This window comes from Lipophrys pholis (genome assembly GCF_963383615.2).
Source record: "Lipophrys pholis genome assembly, chromosome: 5".
In the NCBI taxonomy this organism is placed as follows: domain Eukaryota; kingdom Metazoa; phylum Chordata; class Actinopteri; order Blenniiformes; family Blenniidae; genus Lipophrys; species Lipophrys pholis.
In genome coordinates, this window is record NC_137628.1 from 27,786,954 (window position 1) to 27,809,987 (window position 23,034).

Genomic DNA, 23,034 nt, shown 5'->3' on the forward strand with positions numbered 1-23,034 from the left:
GTACGACACTAATTTTATGCATGTCATTATTTATACTGTGACCAACGATGGTACTTAAGAATAAAGACTGTTGAATACTTTACGTTGGCTTCTCATCAGAAACACGGACGGAGGTCGAGCTCGCCTCACAGCGAGAAGCTTCCTTTGAGTTTAGGTCGCTCTCTACGGGGAGTTTGATAATTCTCCACATATTGCCTTTACCACAGTGCAAAATCCTGCATGTGAGGTTAATTGGTGACTTCAAATTGGCCATAAGTGTGAACGTCTGTCTGTGTCTGGTGTTTGAAGGATGCAGAGTAAAACCAACTAGTGGTTAACAAAGAGATTATCCCTCTTCAGTTCAAGATTGTTGCCCGTTTGTGGAGTTCGCATATTCTTCACTGGCTTTCGTGTGTTTTTCTTTGGTTTCATCCCCAAATTGAAGAACATGTGTTTGATGAATTGGTGATTCTAAAGTGGCCGTAGTGTTTGACTGGGATGGGTCACCTTCACACAGAGAACCACCCTCCAAACAGCTCTCATGCATGTCTCTCTCACTGCAGTTTATCAATATCTCTCGAGATCCACTCTCCTTGTGCTCGTTAGAAACTTCAAATCTGAAATTTCATTGGTCTTTTTTTTTTTTTTTTTTTTTACAAACATGACATTGTTACACTGATTTTAAACTAAACCCGATTTTACCATTTCAATTCCTCACTAACAAATCCAGCAATAAAGGTTTTTCCATACATTAATAGTTTTACTCCTGTACTTATTTCTACACGATTCCCAGATTTTTCATTGTTCAGAGGAAGAGTGCCGCTCTCTGGCGCCCCCCAGGGGCTTGTCCCACTTTTTAAAAACCACTGAAATAAGACTTTTACTAAATTAGCACAAGAGAAGAAAACTTAAGTCAATGAGGAATTTTAATTTGTGCTACACATTTTAACAAATCACAAAAACATTTAAAAATACATATACTTCTCTATTTCCAGAATGTTTTATGTATTGACGACAGCTGTTTGTACATATAGCAAAATATTTTTTCTTTTTTTTTTTTGCCAAAATAGGAAAAAATACCTTCTAAATAGCTTTGTCATTTAGCAGAAAGAGCAGCATACAATCATTACGCATATTTTTTTAACTTGTTTTCTTTCTTTTTTTTAATAATGTGCAACAACAATCACTGAATCTGTGTGCCTGAATGCCAGCTTTAAAAAAAGAAATTAAAAAAAAAAAAAAAAACATGGGAGGAAAAGCTAAAGGCAGAGCAGGGGAGAAAAGTGCTAAAGGATATCTAATTAAGGCGGCGTCTGTGACAGGAAGTGCCAACAGCTCCGTGCCTCTGTGGAGACGGCAAGGACAACTCGGTTAGGACGAGGAAAGGAAGAAAAAAAAGAAAAAGAGCTAAAGGAATTCAATGGAAACGTGGAAGCGAAACAGTGGCGAGCCGAGGAGAGAGAGAGGATGTTGAAGGTACCATAGAGTGAAAAGAAATGAAGAGAGCAGGAGAGATGTGTGGTCGTTTGTTGGTCCCGCCCCTTACCCTGAATAGTAAAACTGATACAGGTCTACCGTTGTAGTGTTGCCTATCACATGCTGTTAAAGCGCTATTTTAATCTAAAATGGTGAAGCTGTCTAAAGGTTAAAATAAAACGACAAACAGAAAATACCGCAGAAATATTTAAGGCTTTTAGGATTATTACAATAATGCTTTTTTTCTTTCTTCCTGTGCGAATACAAACAAATCTGCACGCACACGCTTGTTTCATTTGTCCGTTTACCACTACTGAAACAAGAAGACAAAATTAAAACAATCAGTTTGTCTACGTTAGGTTAGCTCCATTTCAATCAAGTCCAAATAGTTGCCTCTTTTTTTTTGCCCTCCAATCAGCCACATCTCTTGAGAAACCACACTGAGCTGACGTGAAGCCCAAAGTGCTGGTTTGTCGTCCCTGGATTTCCTCACAGAAAAAGAAAAAAACCTCTCTTTTTGTGCTTTACCGAGGAGAAGAGACGTCCCGCATTCAGCCTCAGTGTTTGACGTCTGTCTTTTCTTCTCCGAGACTTTCTCTTTAGCGTCTTCTGTCCCACCTGACAGCTTAATGGCGAGTACAATCATATTGTTAACAGTCTCCCAGGTCACGTTACACCCGGTCCGAGGGAAAGCAGCTCCAGCCACAGTATCCTCTCTGATGCTGCACCACATTATCTACAGCTTCACATCTCTGAACGCACGTTGTGGGGTTGATGAATCAGGCAGTGACTGGGATCAGAGGTGTGGTGGAGGAAAGTTCTTTGGCCTGAGATTGATAAATATTGACGTACGGAAGGTCTGATCGGTGCTTTTACCAAACATCCACGCAGCACAGGTCGTGCTGAAATCATATTAATGTGCATAATAAGAAGGAGATCCTTGCCGGTCTGTAAATTTAAATCAGGGGAAAAAAAAAAAAAAAGACTCCTTGATGTTTATTTACCTTTTCTCAAACCATAATTTGTTTTTATCTAATCTGGACCAAAACGTGTGTGTTCTTTACAGCTGAATTCCCTTCTGAGAGGCTGCCTGCACTCAGTTAGTCATTTCAAATGAGTATAGAAGGTGAAGCGTTGTGGGGACGATACAGAGGCTGTCCATCGGGTACCTGCCAGGAAGCCCTGGGTTTTACTGTCTGGGGTCATAGCTTTGTGTTGTCATGGCAACAATGACGGGCTGCTGCGTGGGCAGGACTTGATGCTGAGCTGGTTCAGTCACCCCTGCCTCCTCCATCTTTGGCCGCTTGGCCTGAGGCTCCCCCGCCTGCCCGGCTGAAGCTTCTGCGCTGGGCTGCCTACTGACCAGCACTGGCGGGGAGCTGGAGGCCTGAGCAGCCAGGATCTGCAGGGGGCTACTCAGACCTGCACAGGAGAGGAGAACAGGACAGAGAAGCACTTCTTAGTGTGTGCTGGCGCAGGGTTATCACCTTAAAAGACAGTTTGTCAGAAACTAAGTGAGATCCTCTCATCAGGAGATGCTCTGATGTCTGCAGGTACTTGGAGTTAAAACAGTGATAGAATGACATCAACTTCGTGGCAAAACAGGCAATCAGTGACGGACAAGCAATGTCATCATGTAAGGAGGTTTTTTGGAGGATAAACAGCGATAAAAGCGAAGCTGACTGCAAAATATGTCTCAAGTTTGTAGTGAATGGCCATTAAAGGGTTGAACTGAGTTACTTTTTTTTATTCTGGCGATGCTATCAAAAGTTGTGACGAAATATTGCAATATAATGTTCACAACAATGTCGTATTTTGAATTAACTAAAATGCATATTGCAAAGTGGTAAAACAAACATTTAGAATATCAGTCATAACTCTTGTCATATTTGAAAATGTGTTTATAGTTTAGTGAGTTATATAGCAATGTCACGTTTGAGAAGGAAACAGTTCAAGCATCAGCAATGAAACAGCTTTTCATTCAAATAAAATTGATGAATAGATGCAATAACAAGTGTCCAAATGTCCAACTGTCATGATGGTCTGCACTCAGCTCATGTTCCCCATCAGTGTGTGAGCAGCTCTCTCTATATATATCTATATCTATATCTATATATATGACCTGTTATGTTCCTCATCAGGACTGAATGACGTGTCCCTGCGACAAAACATCTTACCAGATGCATTAGCAAAGCTGGCTGCCGTGGCAACAGCAGCAACGGTGTGCTTGCCATTTTGGGTAACGGCACGAACGGGAAGTTGATGTAAACCTGGGGTCAGGTTACGTCCGTCGACGCCCTGCACCGCACTGTCCACCGTCTGGATGACTCGCTCTCTGTTCAGCTGAGCTTCTGTGAGGAGACACAGGCACAGGAGGAAAATAAGACATTTGTCACAATAACCTGCTTCACTCGCTGACGAGAATAGCTAAACTCTCACGTTTGACATTTTGATATCAATTGTTCCACACAGAAAGCTTTACATGCAGTTATCTGCCACCTTTACAAGCATAACAGTCCACAGAAAAGTTACTCCTCAAAACTTACTCTCAGCACATACAAACACACACTTCACACCATGAGCATTAAGTGCGTGACGCAACTTTTAATGACACAAGACAAAATGTGCAACAAGGTTTGAGAAATCTCTACAACGCAGCAGTAAACGCCTCACAGCTCTGATACAGAGACCAGAGAAATCTGCAGCGGCGTGAAGAGTTCAAGCCTGTAAAGGAGCACAGAAACTTCTCTCCGTCTCACAGCAACAGCTCTGCTAAAATAGATTCCCTTGGCTGTACCTCTGATTTCACTGCTGCCCTCCAGTCCTCCGACAGCGGGGGAGCTGTACCCGTTGGCAGGGTTGGATGGTACGCTGGTCACCACCCGCACCATGGTGACCGAGGACTGAGGGGCCTGTTGGAGAATATGGATGGGCTGGACTTGGCCGCCGCCGGGAACCAAAGCGAAGGCTTTCCCGGGGCCCGAGGGCATTACTGTGGGGTGAGGGGGGGCGGCCATGATGACGGGCTGAGCGCTGACCGGAGATCCTGCGCAGGGAGAGGAAGCCGAACCAAACATTTCACACAATTTTCACCCTCGGCTGTTTAAACGTGTTTGCAAGTGACGCCTGGCGCTCACCTGGGGCGCTCTGAGAATACCTGTACTCAGGTACCGATGCCAGTTTGTGCGCCAGCTGCTCGTGGTGGTCGTGCGGGATCGGGGAGCCCTCTCTGCTCAGACATTCAGGAGTCTGCAGCCCGCTGGATGGAGGAGAGAGAAGTCCTTGGTGGGTCGGGGAGGCAGGGGCGCTCCTGGATGACAAAGAAACGACAGAATAAATGGAAAAGAAAGAGAAAAACAGAAGTGAAAAACACTCAGCACTCAGAGGTCCTCGGTGCTGGCTCAAAGTCAGACTTACTTTGTTCTGTCCAATCAAATGAGAGCAGGAGTAGAAGCAGACAGAAGGAGTGAGGGTTAAACGAGAGTGTGTGTGTGTGTGTGTGCGTGCGTGCGTGCGAGATGACCAGCTGACGGTCCTACCTTGAGGATAGTGGTCCAAATGGAGTCCTAAAGCAAGCCACCCCTCTTTGCCGTCTTTTCCTGAAGGCTTGCTCTACCAACTTGGTCTCTGAGGCCGAATCCACACGCCAAAAGCTTCCTTTCCCCGGCTCGTCCTGAGAGCGGGCCACTTTCACAAAGTAGCGGTTCAGAGACAGATTGTGTCTGATCGAGTTCTGAGGAAAGTAGAACACAAAGCACAGAGCATTTTATCTCTTCTTAGTGTGACGGGCTGTGAAGGAAACCCAAAGCTCAGAACGGATCATTACAATCAAATCTTCTAGCAGATGAAGAAACAGAAGAAAAGGCAGGTCGTACCTGCCAGCCCTTGTCTGCAGTGCGATAGTACGGGTAGTGTTTGGTGATGTGGGCATAGATGCCGCTCAGAGTCAGCTGCTTGTCTGTGGCCGAGGAGATGGCCTGGACGATCAGCTGTGCATATGAGTAAGGAGGTTTCGACTCATCCTAGACAAAAAAACAAGGACGAACCATAAACACACATTTCTAAACTAGAACGTAAGCAGATGTTTGCGTGTGCTCCTGGTGCTCACCTTGGGGCTGTCTCCTCCTGCTGACTCCCCTCGCTGTTCACTCCCTCCACCTCTCGGCTCAGCAATACTCCGTCTCTGCTCAGAAACGGCCTTGGCAGCATATTCAGCTGCTAACTGGAGGTCAGGGGTCACGTTGCGTCCATAGCGATACCCTGATGATCCTGCCCCTCGGGGACTGGCTGGACACGAGTTAGGAACACTGGCGGAGAGAGGAGAGGGCGTTAAAGGCTGCCCGTGTCATTCATACTCACACATTGGTAATACTGGTTACAGTGTTGCTGCAGAGATGAACAGTGACGAATGTGCTGAGCTGCATTTTGTCTCCACCGACATGTACCAGGAGAATTAACTCCAACACTGAAGGCAATAATGAATCAAAGTCACACGGTGTTGGACTGTAGCGGGTGTGCGTCATCTATTCAGCCTCTACATGTGTAAAACCCGACACATCACAACAAATATGATCCTAATCAGCCTGGCAGTTCATTAACAACAACATACATAAAAGGAGAACCAGTTCATTCCATCATGACTTATTGTGAGGCTGTGAGAAAGGTGATATATTGCATTTCCTTTCTTTAAAACATATACTTTTACAAATCTCAAACAGTACCACGAAGAATATTTAACGTTTTCTCTAGAAGGTGGTTCTAACTTTGACCATTAGATGGCAGCGCTGTAACATCTCCTCCAGACAACTCCCAATGAGCAGCACAAGTGTAACAACCAGCCAATGACTGACTCCGAAATCTATCAAAACAAAGACAACTGAAAACCCTGAATGCCTTCCGAACAACATCAAAACATGAGTAAAGCACATTAACAGTGAAGTAAAACATTGTTCATCCACAGTTTGTTGGAGGAGACATGAGGGAAGCTGTTAGTGCACAGAAGAATCAAACACCAAAATGTTCTTCACAAAACAACTTTTCACTTTTACATTTCTATTTCTTCAATAAGCATCCGTCAGTAAAGGTTTATAACACATGTGTCTGTGCTCCTGTTTAAGGAGGAATGTAAAAGATGTGTATAATGGCTATAATACATGGAATATAATCTAGAATGTCAAATCATATGCCAGATGAAGGCCTGTCCAAACCCAAAGAAAATAATGCTTTTAATTTCATAACTTCCATAGAAACAGCTTCATAAAAAAGAGTTATTTGGACCATGAAGGACGTCCGTCTGTTAGGAGTACGCAGTGCAAAACTAACTTTTCTAGATTATTGTCTGTGTGCCTCAGCTTTTTATCAAATGGTGTCTTGCATTTTTTGTTTGGTTTTTTTGACAACGTGTGTAATTTTCCCCTTCAGGTTCACCAAGTTGTAGTGTGTGAATTGACAATAATCGTAAGTGTTACAAAAACAGATTCAATTTAATATTCTAATAACAGGAGCAAATGCTGGTCACAAAGACCAGCCATGCCTGTCTGAGTATACACAAGTGGTACGCCACCTACAAAGCATATGGTGACCTCCAAAACTATATACAAAGAAATGGCATAAACCATAAAAACAACAAAGATTTTAACTAATTAAACTAATTTTTTGTAGTAAAGCAACATACTGTAAAATATAATTTTTTTAATATTTCTTTCACCAGTTAAATAACTAAAAGACACCTCTGTGATGCTTTTATAGTGTTGAAATTAGCAAAACCAGTGAAATGTTAATGATTAACTTGCCCTCATCTGGTGTCGTCAGGAGACAGAATACAAGGAAAACCAAGTAACTTATTACACAACACACACCTGCTTCTGTTAGTAAAGTAAACAATGGTTTCTGGGAGAGTCTGTGAGCTTTGATTTGCCTCTGGCAACACAGAGAGGCGGATACATGGAGAGTAACACACAGAGAGTGTGTTTGTAGTGTTTGGCGAAGGAAACGGGGCTGTGGGTTTTGTTTTGATAAGGGCTCAGAGAGAATAACGAAGACCAACAGAAACTCAACAACAACGTAAGGACAAAGAATTGTGTCAAACTAAAAGCTCAGACTAAAACTTCATCAAAAGTTTTGTGTGCCTTTGTGAGGGATCATGGGTCACCCCCCCCCCCCCCCCCCCGCCACCCCCCACCCGACACACTTATCACAACAACACCGCCCCTGCATGCGCACATGGACCTGCACTACACGAGTGCCTGCTGGCAGAATTAGAATGTTAGCCCATACAGTTGGCTTCAGTTGCCAAACAGGAAAAGTGACTCTCCACAGTGTGAGGAGACATTGTTAGTGTTTTAAGTGGGAGTACGTGCTTTTGCACAATACTCCTCTGTTGTATGTGGGTACTGGTGAGGAAGGTGGTACAACAATCTGCCCGAAAAAGGCCACAGCGAAAGCAGCACAGGGATGTATGAGCGAGCGTCTTCGCTCCGTGTGTCCACGTGCAGGAGAATGGAGCCCAGGAGGGCTGAGGGGGTGAGAAATGGGGGGGCTCTGAAAAGGAAACCACGAATGGACGGAAAAACGGCCTACAGGCCAAACAATCTGCCCGGCAGCCAATCACACGCCTTGAAGCGGCAGCCATCCCATATAAGGCATGCACACACACTGGCTGACATTGGTGGGGAAGCGTGGTGTAAGGGGAGGCAAGGACCAGCAGAGGGCGCACACAGCAACACCAAACAGTGGCACATGCCGAATACGTTTAAGGAGAAGAGATTCGTGATCATGTTCTACCACTGTGATCACTACAGTGCACCTCAAAAGAAAATCCTGCAGATCCTGACCCACAAAGTGAGGGTCACTCTGACCAATGAACGGATCTATACGCAGACTTATGTCACAATGAATACAAAGGTAACTGAGCATCTCAAACTACACAGTTACAGAGGGACACGGCAATGTTTTGTTACTGTGATCTATATCTATTGAGATGAATGATTTACTTTAATTGTCCTTTGATACTGTTTTTCTGCTTTGACATCCCTCACTTAAATAAAAGACACCAACATAAAACTTTACGAGACCTTTGCTTACCTGCAAATGTTTCTCTTTACTTGATTAACACCTACCGCTTCCGTGAGGACTCATTTATTCAGTTTCATTTTCTCATTTACAATCTGTAAACTCTATATGTTAATATTGTGATTTGTTCTTTGGAGTTGAAAGGAATCTATTTCTGCAGTTTTATGACTTGATCAGTGTTTTCAGGAGGATTGCAGAGAATACAATTTGTAATTCCCAACTTTTGTTGTATTTAATACAAAAATGTAAAAGAATCTTAAAACAGAATACTCATTTAGATTTTCTAAATGCCGTGTTGTCCAATTTCCTCTAATAAGTCAGATAAGCAAACAAGAAAAATATTTTTTATCTCAGAACAAACAAATGCATACATGAAATCTGTAAATATTCAAACTGAACATGCAGAAACAAAATGTAATTAGTTTGAAAGAGTTTTCTTAATTTAGTAATAATATATTGTTTATGAGAAAATGAATTATCGTGTGGGAAGCCTTGCAAAGCCCTTAAACCACGACTGGAAGGTTCGTTTGCAAGAAATGTTACTCAAAGTCATGAAGCCACAACGCCTACGACAACATCAGACAAATGTAGTTGGCGTTCATTCATTGTAGTGCAAATCATGTGGTTGTTACCTGATGGTGCCAGTAGGAGACGGCAGCGGAGAGCCAAAGGCCCTGATGTGCTCCTCGTGCTGCTGCAGAGTGGGAATGCTGATTTTGAGGGGTGAAATGTGGGGCAGAAGTTGACGGGGGGGAGGGGAGGGCTGCTCTTTCTCTCTGTGCTCCTCGATCTCCAGGAGTGACGAGAACTGGATCTTGATCACCGTACTGGGAAAGCGAAACACACACCTGGAGAGCAGCGCCACAGGGAGAAAGAGAAGAGGGGGGGGGGGGGGGGGGGGGGTTAGATTGTATTCTTTTCTACAACAGGAGTGAACACATTATGGACTCCAGACAGTTTTTCAGATTAGTAATGTACCTGAGAGTATGGCACAAACTGAATTCACAGAGAAAAACGGCGAGGCTGTGGTTAGACTTTTACATCACAGCGAGAAAGCTCCTGGTTCGAATTCTGTGGGGAGTTTGCATGTTTTCTCTGTGTATGTGTGGGTTTAATCCAGGTTCTTCGATTACCTACTCCAGTCCAAAAACATGTGTTTGAGAGTAATAAGCCCCTTTCAGCTGTCCATGACCGTGAATGCCTCTCTCTGTGGATAAGAAGAATAAATTTGTACAGGAGATGAACGGAAGAGTGTGATTCGCTAATTTGCATTATTACATTTGATTTTCCACAGCAATTTGTCTGTTGTCTGGACAACAGAATGATTACATGTTTAAACTTGGTGTGTTTGTTTCCTGCATCACATACAAGTGAAAAATCTGTGGCAGTCAACACATTTGTTTAACGACCAACTTTGATTTAAAAATATCGAGAGACGTGTCTCTTCTCCCGTCTTCAAAATTTGTTTGTACTCTAAACACAATCTAACCAACCAGTCTGGATAAAAAAAAGAAATAAAACAAAAATTTAAAAAAGCTTACGGGTGTAGATCTAAAAGAAAACCTCCAACCCTACGTTTCCTTTTCTCTTATGCATACAGCAGCTTACAACTACTTACTCCTTACAGCTTACCACCTCAAAATAAGTGGGGATCAGTCGAAGGTCTGAGTTATTTCAAACCTAAACAAACCCATGAAGCATAATTATATGTGTGATAGATTTCAGAAACGCTACAAGGCTCATGTAAATAAATTTAATTTTTCCCAGCAGTGACGTGTTGATTATTCTCCGCAACTCTTCTAGTCTTTGTGACGGGAGCCTTCCGCTCTTCCCAACTGTAATGATTGTGTTTCTGAGCAACAAAAATAAGCCCTGCTAATTCTAGGGTTACTGTGCTATATCAAACAACAGCCTCCGGGCCCCCCCACAGAGAGCAGCTAATGAAAAGAAAATATCAACGCTACAAATGGCAATCTGTAGTGAAAATATAGAAAATGAATGTTCCATCTATTTTCTTTACATCTTGAAGAACTGCAGCTGTCAGACCAACACTGGCTCTATTAACGCGCTGTTCACAGCTGTCGCAGGCCATCCTCAACAACCAAGTGTCCCACAAGAAGAGCACCGCTGAGGGAGGAAAGAAAAAAGGCCTACAGCAACTCGGTGGGAGCTGAAAGGCTCCACTGCTTACAGTGAAGAGCCTGGCTTCAGCTGGACTGCTCCAGATAAACAACAGAAAGAGAAAGTCTCTGTTAAAAGAACCGATTTTCATGTCAAACATCATGTGATAGTGTCATGTTGCGTAGATGCGTCCATTTAAGCCCCGAAGAATAAACGAAGCCCCATGGAAATAAAAGAAGAGAAAAAGATCCAAGTTATTGCTGAAGATCTTCACAGAAAATTCAGAATCAGTCAAGTGTTGGGCACCAGCCAAAAAAAAAGAAGGACTTATACAGTCCCAGAAGCAAACACTGCAATTTGGTAAGTTAAAGAGAAAGAAAGAAAAAAGAGCCACTTCTTGAACATGATACAGATTTAACTGAAACTGCAATGTTTTACATGATTGATTAGTGGGACTGAAAGAAAGTAGATCTGCCAAACAATGTGATGACATGGTGAATGTTTAGCGAGCATGATGTGGTCTTATTCAATAGTGCTGTTTCATGTTGAATCTGTATGATAAAAAGAGGAAACACTGGATAGAAACTGGAGATTATATTATAAAAATGGAATCATGTTCAAGTAAGGTTAATCCTGAGGTTAGAAGCAACACAAGCTGATGCACTTTAGGTCCGTGCTTAACCCAATCTTGTTTTTTTTTTCCCAGTAAGTAGTGTCAAATAAACTACAGAATGACAATAATTTTAGCTGAGCCGACTTATTAATTACTCTCTTACGGATTGAACTTTTCACACAGTTTCTCAGCTAACTTTGTAATGCAGTGAAAATCTCCAAGGGCAAAGCAGCACATGCAAACACAGCCCCGGATAGAAGCTGGTGTTTACTCCATGTGCTGCTGCAAGGAGGATGTCATTCATGTTTGCACTTCCTGCGCGCGCGCGCGCACACACACACACACACACACACACACTTCGACAATGACGCAACAACAGAGCAAAGTTTAAAAACGAAGAAAGAAAAGAAGTGGAAAAAAAACAACAAAAAAAAAACACTAAACAGTTCCGTGGTTGACCAAAACATGATTCAGGTTTCACGATAGAAAACAAACACACCTCTTCCCCACAGGACTCGTAAGACGAGCCGTCTGGGTGCGTTTGTTTACATTGATGTTTACGTGCCGCTGACACGTTGTGACAGGCTCGCGGGCGGCTAACGCTGCAGCTAAAAACACACGAAAACTGTGGAATAGCACAGTTAGCGGCAGCTACAACGTACGAGTGTTGGGGGGGTGCTTTGAAAGGAGTAATGAAATGGGCCCACATCTATACCGAAGTTTAAGAAAACTCCACTTTTAGAGCGACTCGCTAGCCGACTTCAGCTAGGCCGGATGACAACGAAGCTAAGTCTGCTAACGAATAAAACCAGCTTGAGGAGATTCAATGAGTTGACCCGGAGGGCGTCACAATGACCTAATCTCACACACCATTTGATGTTTCTATGGGTTAAAGTGGGGACATTATTATTTACCATGTTATAAACTCGCAAACAAAAAAATGTATTAAAAACTGTCAGTTTTTTTTTTTTATCCAAATCACGCTGAGCCGCTCGGACAGGGTGTTGTGACAAACTTTGTATCCCTGTCAAAGTGTGAACCCTCGTTGACAAAATTGCCTAAAACACGAATCACATTCATCCAGACTGATAAACTATTTGACATAGTTTACAAAATACGAGTACATGTCCTAATACTCTGAGCCGCTATGTGTCCTATAAGGAGGGGGGGAACGTCCTAAATGTAGCACGGCTCCAGAGCGTGGTCAATCTGAAGGGTCAACGTGTAACAAAGTGCCCCGTTAACGGACACCCAGCCCCCGGTCGCCGGAGGCGGCTAAGCTTAGCTGACTGCACTCACTCTCTGGGGAGCGGCAGCGGCGGCGCCCCCCTCCGCTGGAACACCCCATCCACGAACACGCCGTTCTTGCCCAGGCACCGGAGAGAGAAGCCGCCCGCCTCGTCGTAGCTGACCTGCAGGTGTCGCCGTGAAATGAAGCTCGAGTGACCCATGTTGATGTCCACGGAGCCGTGGGACGAGTTCCGGCCTATGGTGACTGTCCTCTGGCGCATGACAAACTCAAAGTCCCGGCCCTCGAGCCTGGCCAGGGCCTGGGAGCGTGGGGCGGAGAGCCGCACGGGGAGAATCCCGGCGTCGCCACGGGCTTCCATTACCGGAGGACCCAGGAGGGCGAGCGAGGGCTGGTGGAAGGGGTGCGAGGTCACGGCGACGCGCACCGGGCTGCACGGCGCGGACTGGAGGGCGAGCAGGGCTCGGGCCCCGGTGTCGTCCCGGTAGTCTGCCATCTTTTCTCGGAGGGTCAACACACTCACGCACGCACGCACTTCTCAAACACACAGAGTTTCAACGTGAGAGTTTTCGACCGGGGCACTTGTTCACTCAGTGGCTGACGGAACAACATGGAGATCCGGTCTGCTGGAAGGACAGGACCGGATCACGCTGGAACCGGACTGCTGCTGCGTTCAGGGTCATCCCGTTACACACAGCACTCTCAGACAAGCATTTTACATTAAAGCGATAGCATTTAGAATGTTAACATTTTCTTGTCATTTTGCTGTATCTCTAATAATCTCTAACCAGAAAAAGAAACAAAATACACAATATACATTGACGGCAAAGAGAAACACTCTACTATGAAACATCTTAACAATATAACAATAAATATAATTTGGAAAAATATTTTAAAGCAATATGTATGGAGATGAAGGTATATGACCATCGAGTTAAAAAAAAAGTCTAGTAACATAGTGCTGCAGGCATGTATTTCAAATCAAACTTGTAGTGCTACACCAACAGGTTCAATAACCTAAAACCGGAAAAGTCCAGTGACGTGGTGCGAGTGGAGGTGGACTCTGTATAGGTGGTCTCAGACACCCTTTGGAGGATTCCAGCCATACTAAGAACCATCCTGAACAATGTCTCTCACCCCCTCCATAATGTCCTGGTCACCAGCAGAAGCACCTTCAGCAACAGACTGAAACACCAAATTGTTCTATAGAGCGCCACAAGGGATCCTTCATCGCTGTGGCCATCAGACTATATAACACCTATCTGTAAATAGTGCTTGCAGTGTTTTCTGTAAATCTATCCATATGCTTATATTAGTATAGTATTTAATTGAATTGTTACCCTGTCTTATTTGATATTTACATTTATTTTCTAAATAGTCTGGGTGTTCTATTCTGTGTGAAGCAATGCTGTAAAAGAAGGTCTCTCTGGGATTAAAATGTAATTCTATTCTATTCTATTCTATAACATGGGCGTATTCAATTTAATTGATACAGCTCCTGTCATTTAAAACTATAATCTACCCTAAATCTCAGATTAGGTTTTAAGATTTAAGTTATTTGCTTCACCATATTGCCATCAGCCCTCATTTCTCCGCTGCACGTTTTGGTTCCCTGAACGCAACACTATTGGCCGTAGCTTATTGGCTTTGCGTCATGACGTCACGTCAGGAAACTGCAGACTGAGTTGAAGAAGTGTGTTGCGATTTGGAATCCGTCGAGTCTCTCTGTTCAGCATTCATCTTTAATTTTTTTCCTCTTGTGTCTTTCCTGAATCAGTTTGACCACCTCTAAATCAGCTCCCAATCCCTCTTCTAAAAATAGATAACAAATAAACAGAAGAAACATGTGCAGCCTAATCTCAAAATGCATTAATGCAATAATCAGATTAGAGCTTCTAAAAACACATTGGTATGGATTTCAGTCATATAATGTTCAACACTTAATTAATGCATGTGGTGCCGTTGGTCTTGACACATTTGGTGCACTATCACAGCTTTCTGCTATGATCAGAAACATGTAAATAAAGGTATTTCTTCCTAGAATCCTAACCTTAAGAGCACGTGCTGTCTGCAGTGGAGCTGGTTTACCCACCTCACATTTTTCTTTTTTATCTCTACCCTCTGTTTATAAACATAGAAAGAACAAGATGGTTGGAAGCTCAGGATACTGGATCTATATAGGAACCGGAGCACATCGGAGAGTTAAACTAAAAAAAGAAGAGAAACAGGCCCTCCACGAGAGTTCGCTGTTGATATATAAAACATAAAACATGTACCCCTGGCGCCCTCCAAGGCAGCCCACAAGAATGACTGCGGATCCCTTCCAATCTCAAATTTTTCAAAATAGTACAGATTCACCCACACCCACCGTCACTTAAATGCATGAAAGCAATGAAGCTTAGTTTTGACAGAAGTGGAATAGGTCACCCAATTACTCAAATTCTTGTCATTTTCTTAAAATTCTTTTTGTTATTGTTCACATAGGAATTATATTTATGTATTAAAGACAGCACACGGGATATATATGCATTGTTTATTGTAGAGTTTCAAGTGAAGTTCAATTTCTCACTTTGGTAAGAAGAAGTGATACAGAGGTCTTCAAAACTTTACTGTTATACTTTTTTGGGGGGGTCTGTCTTTTTACAGACAGGTTTTAACAATAAATTTTCATTTATTCATTTCTCTCTTTTTAAAACAAAAATTTAAGAGCGTGGCACCAGCTTCAGTTTGATGGGTCGTTTTGGAGCCAGCAGACCCTGGATGTCCAACTCAAGGGGGATCTGGTGGGAAATGTGCAGAGAAATTGTTAATGATGCACAAATGCACTGCTTCATTATGAATCTCCAAGAAAATACCAAAAGAAATCCAGACATGATGACCGGATAAAATCAGGTTGTGATTTCTGATCTTGGAACGAGCAGATGAATCTCACAGCATGACCTAACAGCTGATAATATAAACAAGCGATGAATCGTGTTTGCACAGTAGCGGACGCCTGAAAAGTGAACACATGTGGTCTCACCTCAGTCTCTTTGCACACAGCAAAGCTGAACCTTTGGAGGATCTCCACGATGGCAAGTTTCATGGACACCAGAGCGAATCGCATGCCAATGCAGTTCCTTGGTCCCATTCCAAAGGGCATGTACGTGTACGGATCGATTTTGTCTTTGTTTTCCTTGCTGAACCTGAACGTACACACGTGCACATAGCAGAAATTAAGTCACTGCCTCCGGTCTGTGTTCCCACGCTCTTCTAAAAAAACCTGGAAATTCCTTTCTATACCTCTCAGGCTTAAACTCCTCCGGTTCGGGCCATATTTCCGGGTCTCGGTGCATGGGCCAGGTGGGGACCATGACTACCATATCTTTAGGAATCATAAGGCCATTTATTTCCACAGACGCCTTGGCCACTCGCTCCAGACGTGAAGCGATGGGGTATAGTCGAAGAGACTCGTTGATGGTAGCTTCTAGATAATCCATCTCCATGAGGCGCTGGTATTCAATGGGAGCCTGCATACACAGAAGCATTAACCACAGAAGGTACACTGGTGTGTCACGGAAAGACTCAAAACTATTTTGTGACATACACAATCTGAAGCCTGACACATTTTTTTTGTTTTTTTACCGCAACATATCATAGTAAATGGAAGGGCTGTGGCTCAGTCATTCATCTTCCAGTTGTAAGGTTCAATCACATAATCGCTTCGTATCCATGTTTCCTTGGACAAGGCACTAAAGTTCACATCGATGTGAGTGTGTGTATGTGTGTGTGTGTGCACATTGCATGGCAGCTGTCTCTAGTGGTGTGTGTGTGTGGATGTGTGAGTGAAAGACTCTGAGATTGCTGAAACAGTGAAATCCCCATACATCTAAAATATAACTAAAGCTTATTTACCAAATAAAATGTATCATGGTAAGGAAATCCCTTCATTTTAATCCCATAATTTAACAACAATTAGATTGTCTTCTGAGCCTCAATAATGAGCATTTTGTTTCGTTTTTTCTTTTCTTTTCCTCACGTTGGAAGATATTTCAGCTCATGACGTTTAAAATGGCACAACAAAGTTAAGACATGTCTGATATGTGAATCTTTGAGATTTCTTTATTTATCTATAAAGAGCCAACGGCTCTTAGCTAATGGACACCTCTTTAAGTAGATAAAGTATAGCCGTATAATCTTCACACCTATCAGATACCTTGTTGGGGAAGGTGGCGTCGACCTCCTGCTGCAGCTTTTTCATCACTTCTGGGTTTTGGGCCAAATTGTAAGCCAGGAATGTGAGAGAGCTGCTGCTTGTTTCATAGCCAGCAAACAGGAAAATCATGGCTTGGGAGAGGATCTCATGATCAGACAAAGCTGGGGAAATAATGAGGATGTACAGCAGGATTTAGAACAGCTTCAAGTAAAGTTTCATTGTACATGTGGATGTATGAATCACCTTTGTCCAGATCCCCCCCATTGAAGTTTTTCTGAGAGTCAATCATCAGCTGGAGGAAATCCACTCGATTCTGAGGGGCAGACACGTTAGAAAAAAGGTGCTCTGATTATATTATTTTGTTTGTGTTTCTTTAATGGTACAAGCGATAAAAAATAATACAGCAGTATAAAGAGTACAGGTTTTCTGTGTTGTCCAGAGAGTTTTATGTCCCTAGAAGTTAAACTTGTGGATGGAAATGCTCCTGTGTCGCAGTTTGTGAACAACCGGGAAGTGAGAAAGTTGATGATATCCTAAAGCCATCAAACTCAAAAAAATCCTGCTGGGAAAGTGAGAAAATTCAGAGAGGAACAAAACCGGCATATTTCAAAATGATGCATTGGTGCATCTACATGACAATTAATATTTATACCATAACTTAATAATAAACCAACCTTTTAACATTTACATAAGCAATGACATGGCATCATTAGGATCACATTATGTAGGTTGATGGTCAAGAAAAACTGTAGCAGTTCATCCATTTGTGGAGAAGAAAGTGTTTGATTTTATTATATTAAGATTAGAAAATCTATATTATTATTAATTATAATAGTAGTAATAATAACAATAATAATAGTTTATTATGATTAGAATTTTATTATTATTAATTTATTTTTCTTTACCCCAACAAATAGGTGCTTAGTAAAAAATAAATGTAAAAAAAGTAGGCTAGTACTGACAAAGCCAAAAGCAAACCAGCCAACAATGATGAAGGAGACGTTTCAGAGCGGCTTTCAATAATAAAAATAAAGAAATGATAAAATTTGTTAAATAAAAACAATTATTCATTCATCCTTCATTCATTTTCTTCCGCTTATCCATTTCTGGGTCGCGGGGGTGACAGTCTGAGCACAGTCTGTCACCCAGATCACAATGCACCATTTAAGAACCTTCCTGCAGGTGGTGAGCCCTGCAATTAACTACCACAAAATATTTGAGTACAACAAAAATGTGATGAACGAGGTCACAAAGTATTCCTTATCGCCATACCTTTTCTTTGCTGGTCTGTCGGTTGGTCTTGATCTTCTGCAGCGCAGCATAAAAGAAGTCCGTCACCGATTTGGGGAAAAAGGAAAACTCCATTTTCTCAAATATGGGACCAAGGAAGGGGAAGAAGGCTGAAATTACAAAGGCACATTTAATGAGAATCCTTCATTGAACAAATATTAACAGGACAGACCTTTCTCAGAACTGCAATTAATATTCAATCGAAATAGTTTACCAATAGCGAGGAAGAGAGGGTGTAATAAATCAAACTTGAGCATCTTCTTGATGTTGGTGACGAAGGGATCCGAGGGGTTGTTGAGTGAGTCAATTTCTACGCTGAAGGCGGAGCTTGTTACGACGTCCATACTGTAGGGTCCAAAGAACCTGAACGAGCACACGGACATTATAGCAATACTGTCATAGTTAAAGGCTCATTCCTTGTCTGGAATCATTTAAATGCAATCGGTTGGACGGGCTCTTACTCCTTCAGCTCCAGTGGTTCATCCTTGTCTGCCTTCTTTTTCATGCTGTTGACCAGGATAGTCGAGTGATGCTGCATGATGCTAAACATCTGACAGACAGAGACAGACACCGATTCACTGAAATTACAATGTTGGATGTGGCATCAAAGTCCTGCTGCTTCTGTTTGTACTCAAGGTCTCCAGCAGCCTCTGAAGGAGAAAATCTGAAAAGCTCAAGGTAAAAGGATAAACAAAGAAGTCCCCTCGTTGATGATACGGTTAAAGTGGACATTTCATTTCAATTTTCTTTGACAAAACAAATTGATTAATTTTCGCCTAGAAACGGAAAAATGCATACACTGCATGGAGCCAATGATGAGCCTGTTATCCTTGTCAACTAATCATGTTGAGGGTTTACAAGCCAAACGAGGTTTGGCCGATTCATTTTTTCAGACGGGTCAAATGAAAAAGTAGGACGTATGTGTAGGGCAGAGCCATATGTCGTATGTCCTCCTCAAGTCTGCTCAATATGAATAAATTCTCATTAAAAAGCAGGGTTGTTTTTTTACATGGTGTTGATAAGCTTATGTTTCTGCATCAATCAGGCTCTTTGAGCATGTTCTCTGATCACCATGATTAATATTTCTATCTTTCAAGTCAAAAGGCTGCACGAGGGCTGCAGGATATAAAACGCTCAGACTAAAAGGGTCACACCTCTTTCAGCCTCCCTGATGTGAAGGAAGGAGACAGGACGCTGCGGATCCTCTTCCAGTTCTCATCCTCAGTGATGGACACAGCATCGTACAGCGGCCCGTTCAGGCGGAAGTTCTGAAATGACGTTGAATGCAACATTTATAACTGGAAACGCACACCATCGTGGTCAGAAAGTAAAAATTGATCTCACGTACCCTTCGATTGGTGAATAAAGAGTAGCACTCCTTGACCAGAACAGCTTTTACCATGACAGGGTCTGTGATACACAGGACGGGCTGACGGCCATCAAAAATGCTGAATATGACAAGGAAGGACAATTTAAATCACGTAAACTCATCAGAAACATCTTCTATACATACAGAAAAACATGCAAAAACAACATGCAAACTCACCCCCATGTTTTCCCATACTTCTTGAAGCATTTCTCATCAAAATTGAAGAATCCCTGAGAGACAGAAAAAGGAGATTTATGACACACACTTGTGAACAATACAGACTAAATTAGAAATTGAGCCGTACGTCATTTCATTTGAAATGAGATACTATCTTGCAGATATCTCTCATTTTATTCGAGATATATAGAATAGTATAAATACATAGAATAAAGTATAAATGCAATATCTGCAATGAACTTCTATACATTTAAAAAGTTCATTTATTCCCTCTGTGCAAATAGTTGTCCAATACCAATTATTTCTGTGTCTGAATAACTAACAGAATAACCAAAGGCCCTAATGCAAGAATAAGTGCACAAAGGTTTTCATATTAAAGATAGTAAGATTGGGCCAGGGCTGCTCTCTTTAATATTCAGGCTACAAAGTGGAAAAGTATTGTTGAATTGTTTATATACTCCAAGTTTAATCTTCCGTTAGTCAGTAGGAAAACCTGCGTATGACTTCTACAGCTTCAGCATTAATATTATGTTGCACATAACATAAATACATAGTTCTATTTTTTTTTATTCAGTTCAAACTACTTTGGTGTGGTTGGGTGGAATTGAGCAGCCATTCAGCTTCCGGCATCACCTTGGCAACGCTCAAGTTTTGCTTTTCTCTAAATCATTTTACAGGTGTTGTTTTGTATTTTTTAACATTTTTACAGTTCACAAACTGTCAGTAAACATAACGGACTTTACATTTGCTGATATTACATTTACTTTACTTCAAACCAAATAATTGAGAATTTCAAAGTCAATACAATTGATTATTTTGATTGATCTGTTCGAGCTTAAAGAGAACAATAAATAGTCCTGTAGGGTGATGTGCTAGTCCTTTTCTTATACTTCTTTTCCCCCCGTTCAGCTTGGATGTTAAAATAGTTCACCGAACCATGACATGAATAGAACAGATTTTTGAGATCCAGTTTTTTTGTTTAGTTTTCCAGTTCTCTGCAGACATCACCAACATTACAAATGCTGGGGCTTTGAATCCTACAAGTTCCATACAGTCCATTCCCCTTTATTGTAAAATTTCACAAGGCACACTTGTCCTCATATCATGTTTTATCAACTTGGATCACTACCAGCATCAATTAATTGGTCACACACCCCCAATTTATGATCAAGTGGAATTTATCATCCAGTAAAGCAGGGAAAAGGCTTGTCTTGACTTCTTATATACACCATTATATAAGAAAATCAGTACAAAATAATACAGGAATTTGAAGGATGGTGTTGTTTCTACCAAGATACTATTTTTAACTGTTTTCTACTTCATTCTGACGTCTGCAACCTCCATATATTGCGTGAGACTTCTTCAGTGTTTGTTTAAAGTCTTAATTTTCCAAGTCATATAACAAAGGGTACTTTCAGGACAATGGGCGAAACCGAGACCAGCAGTAATGATGGACGTTAGTGAGCTTCTGACTAACCCAAGACAGGTCTGGTTTTTTTTAGTTTTCAATGTTTAAATGTTCAAGGACAATATTTACAAGAATCAGTCCAATGAAACAACATAATACTCTGTGCAAATCAGACACACCGATAAACCAACACACTTTTAAAATGACATTGTGACGCTCGCGTAGTCTATGGTGATGTGAGTAGCAGCGTGGCCAACCTTTCTATATGCCAGCATTGTGCCAAAGAACGGGATAGGTTTGGGACCAGCGATGCCCAATTTCTTAAAGATGCCAAAGTTCCAGGTGGAATACCTGACAGAGACATGAAACTGTAAGAAAACAGATGTTAAAGCACCACAAAGATCAGAAGTGGCTGAATACACTTACACATATAGCAGTGTGATGAGGGCCACCAGCAGAGTCCATGTCTCTGCAGACAAATAGAGAAAGTATCCCATTTCTGCAGGTGTCCTTCTCTCAGCAGCAGAGCAGAAACCTCTGTGAAACTCCAAATCACTGCCACAGGCTTTTATTCACTGCTGGGCAGTCCAGTTGCGTGAGAACGGGAAGTGTGTGAGAGTTGAAGGAGGGGCAGACACATTTACTTCCATAAATGATTGACAGGGTTTTGCTCAGCAGAATTCATTAGGAGCTTGTTGTTGACTTGTGTCCCTTGTACAACTCTGCAATGTTAAGAAAAAAATAATTAACAACATGCAAAGTCTTGTTATTTATCTTCAGTTGGGTGGCTCTGGGATTTTAAAAGACATTTTTCCAACGACAAGTCAAATATTCAGATTCTCCGTAGACAAAACAGAAATGTAACCAAGTTATTTAAAACTTTCCCACGCTGTCCTGTTACGTGTCTGCGAGCACGATTTGTTTTTGCAGATAAACAAAAGTGCAAAGGATCTTACGTAACAAGGAAAAGGACCCGCCAGACTGGTGTCAAGCCAGCCCTCACTTCGGAGATCGACGTCAAGCCAGCCGCCACTGTGTTTAGCGGTGCGCCTATACACTATGCTTTACTGTAAGGGCGAACTCAAATGGATTTCAAAATAAAAGTGATGTTTCAATAAATGAGATCTCGCCTTCATTCAGACAGTTAATACAACACAAATGAATACTATGGCTAATAATAACACATAAAAACAAAGAAAATAAATGAATGTATCATTGATTCAAACTATTAAACATTTAATATTAATAAAATGAATTGCTGCAGAAAAAAACAAAACAAAACACATTGTCAGTCAGTCAGTGATGTGTTAATGTTATTATAATCCTATAGACAGCAGCCCACTCTAATATCTTTATTCAAATTAAAGGCCCATCAGAAAAGCAGATCTAGACAAAATTCAGATTTAGATTAGATTACATTACATTACATTACATTACATTAAATTACATTACATTAGATTAGATTTGATTAGTTATAAACAAAAAAATCATTTAACTTCAGTCTGATAACAGGCAAGATCTGGATATGGTATATGAAAATTAGAGCCCTTTGAAAGCATATCTGGGCTTGAATGACTCTGATTTCAGACTGATATTAAAATAAATGTCCATGTTACCATTGAACCATTCCAACTCAGACTGATAGTAGGCCACCCCAGGAGGTCACTCACTACGTATAGGCTCAATCTGATGTAGCATAGCAAAATAAGAGCACTTTGAAATAGCACTTCTGATCTCCATCCATGCTAACTTTGAAATGATATTAAAAAGAATTTCCCTGTTATCATTGAACCATTACAACTCAGACTCATAGTAGGCAACCTGTAGATGTCACTCACCAAGTATCAGCTCAATCTGATGTGGATTTCCAAAATAAGAGCACTTTGAAATAGCATATCTGAGCTCCATCCATGCTAACTTTGAAATGATATTAAAAGGAAATTCCCTGTTATCATTGAACCATTCCACCTCAGACTGATAGTAGGCCACCCCAGGAGGTCACTCACCAAGTATCAGCTCAATCTGATGTGGCATTTCAAAATAAGAGCACTTAGAAATTGCACTTCTGAGGTCCAGTCACAATAAA

At 41.8% G+C, this 23,034-nt stretch overlaps 2 protein-coding genes across 3 annotated transcripts; both read right to left on the reverse strand.

Annotated features, from left to right (window-relative positions):
• Positions 1-1,727: 1,727 nt before the first annotated feature.
• Positions 1,728-13,139, reverse strand: foxk1 (forkhead box K1). Its single transcript, XM_080464507.1, has 9 exons — positions 12,560-13,139; positions 9,159-9,374; positions 5,564-5,762; positions 5,331-5,477; positions 4,995-5,188; positions 4,593-4,765; positions 4,253-4,501; positions 3,633-3,806; positions 1,728-2,877 (listed from the first exon to the last, which is right to left on the reverse strand). The coding sequence occupies exons 1-9, from the start codon at positions 13,003-13,005 to the stop codon at positions 2,645-2,647; spliced, it is 2,031 nt and encodes a 676-aa protein (XP_080320633.1). The 5' UTR covers positions 13,006-13,139; the 3' UTR covers positions 1,728-2,644.
• Positions 13,140-15,029: 1,890 nt separating this feature from the next.
• On the reverse strand, positions 15,030-22,002 carry LOC308109218 (cytochrome P450 3A40-like). Of its 2 annotated transcripts, XM_080462653.1 has the most exons (14): positions 21,905-22,002; positions 21,375-21,670; positions 21,206-21,299; positions 19,541-19,593; positions 19,343-19,442; positions 19,149-19,262; positions 18,456-18,544; positions 18,209-18,357; positions 17,977-18,104; positions 16,948-17,017; positions 16,705-16,865; positions 15,792-16,018; positions 15,532-15,694; positions 15,030-15,289 (listed from the first exon to the last, which is right to left on the reverse strand). In XM_080462653.1, exons 2-14 carry the CDS (start codon positions 21,443-21,445, stop codon positions 15,212-15,214), a joined length of 1,497 nt encoding a protein of 498 aa, XP_080318779.1. In that variant the 5' UTR covers positions 21,446-21,670; positions 21,905-22,002; the 3' UTR covers positions 15,030-15,211. The 2 variants fall into 2 exon arrangements, with proteins under 2 accessions (XP_080318779.1, XP_080318780.1); XM_080462654.1 differs by lacking the exon at positions 21,206-21,299 and having other exon boundaries at positions 21,905-21,991.
• Positions 22,003-23,034: the final 1,032 nt, after the last annotated feature.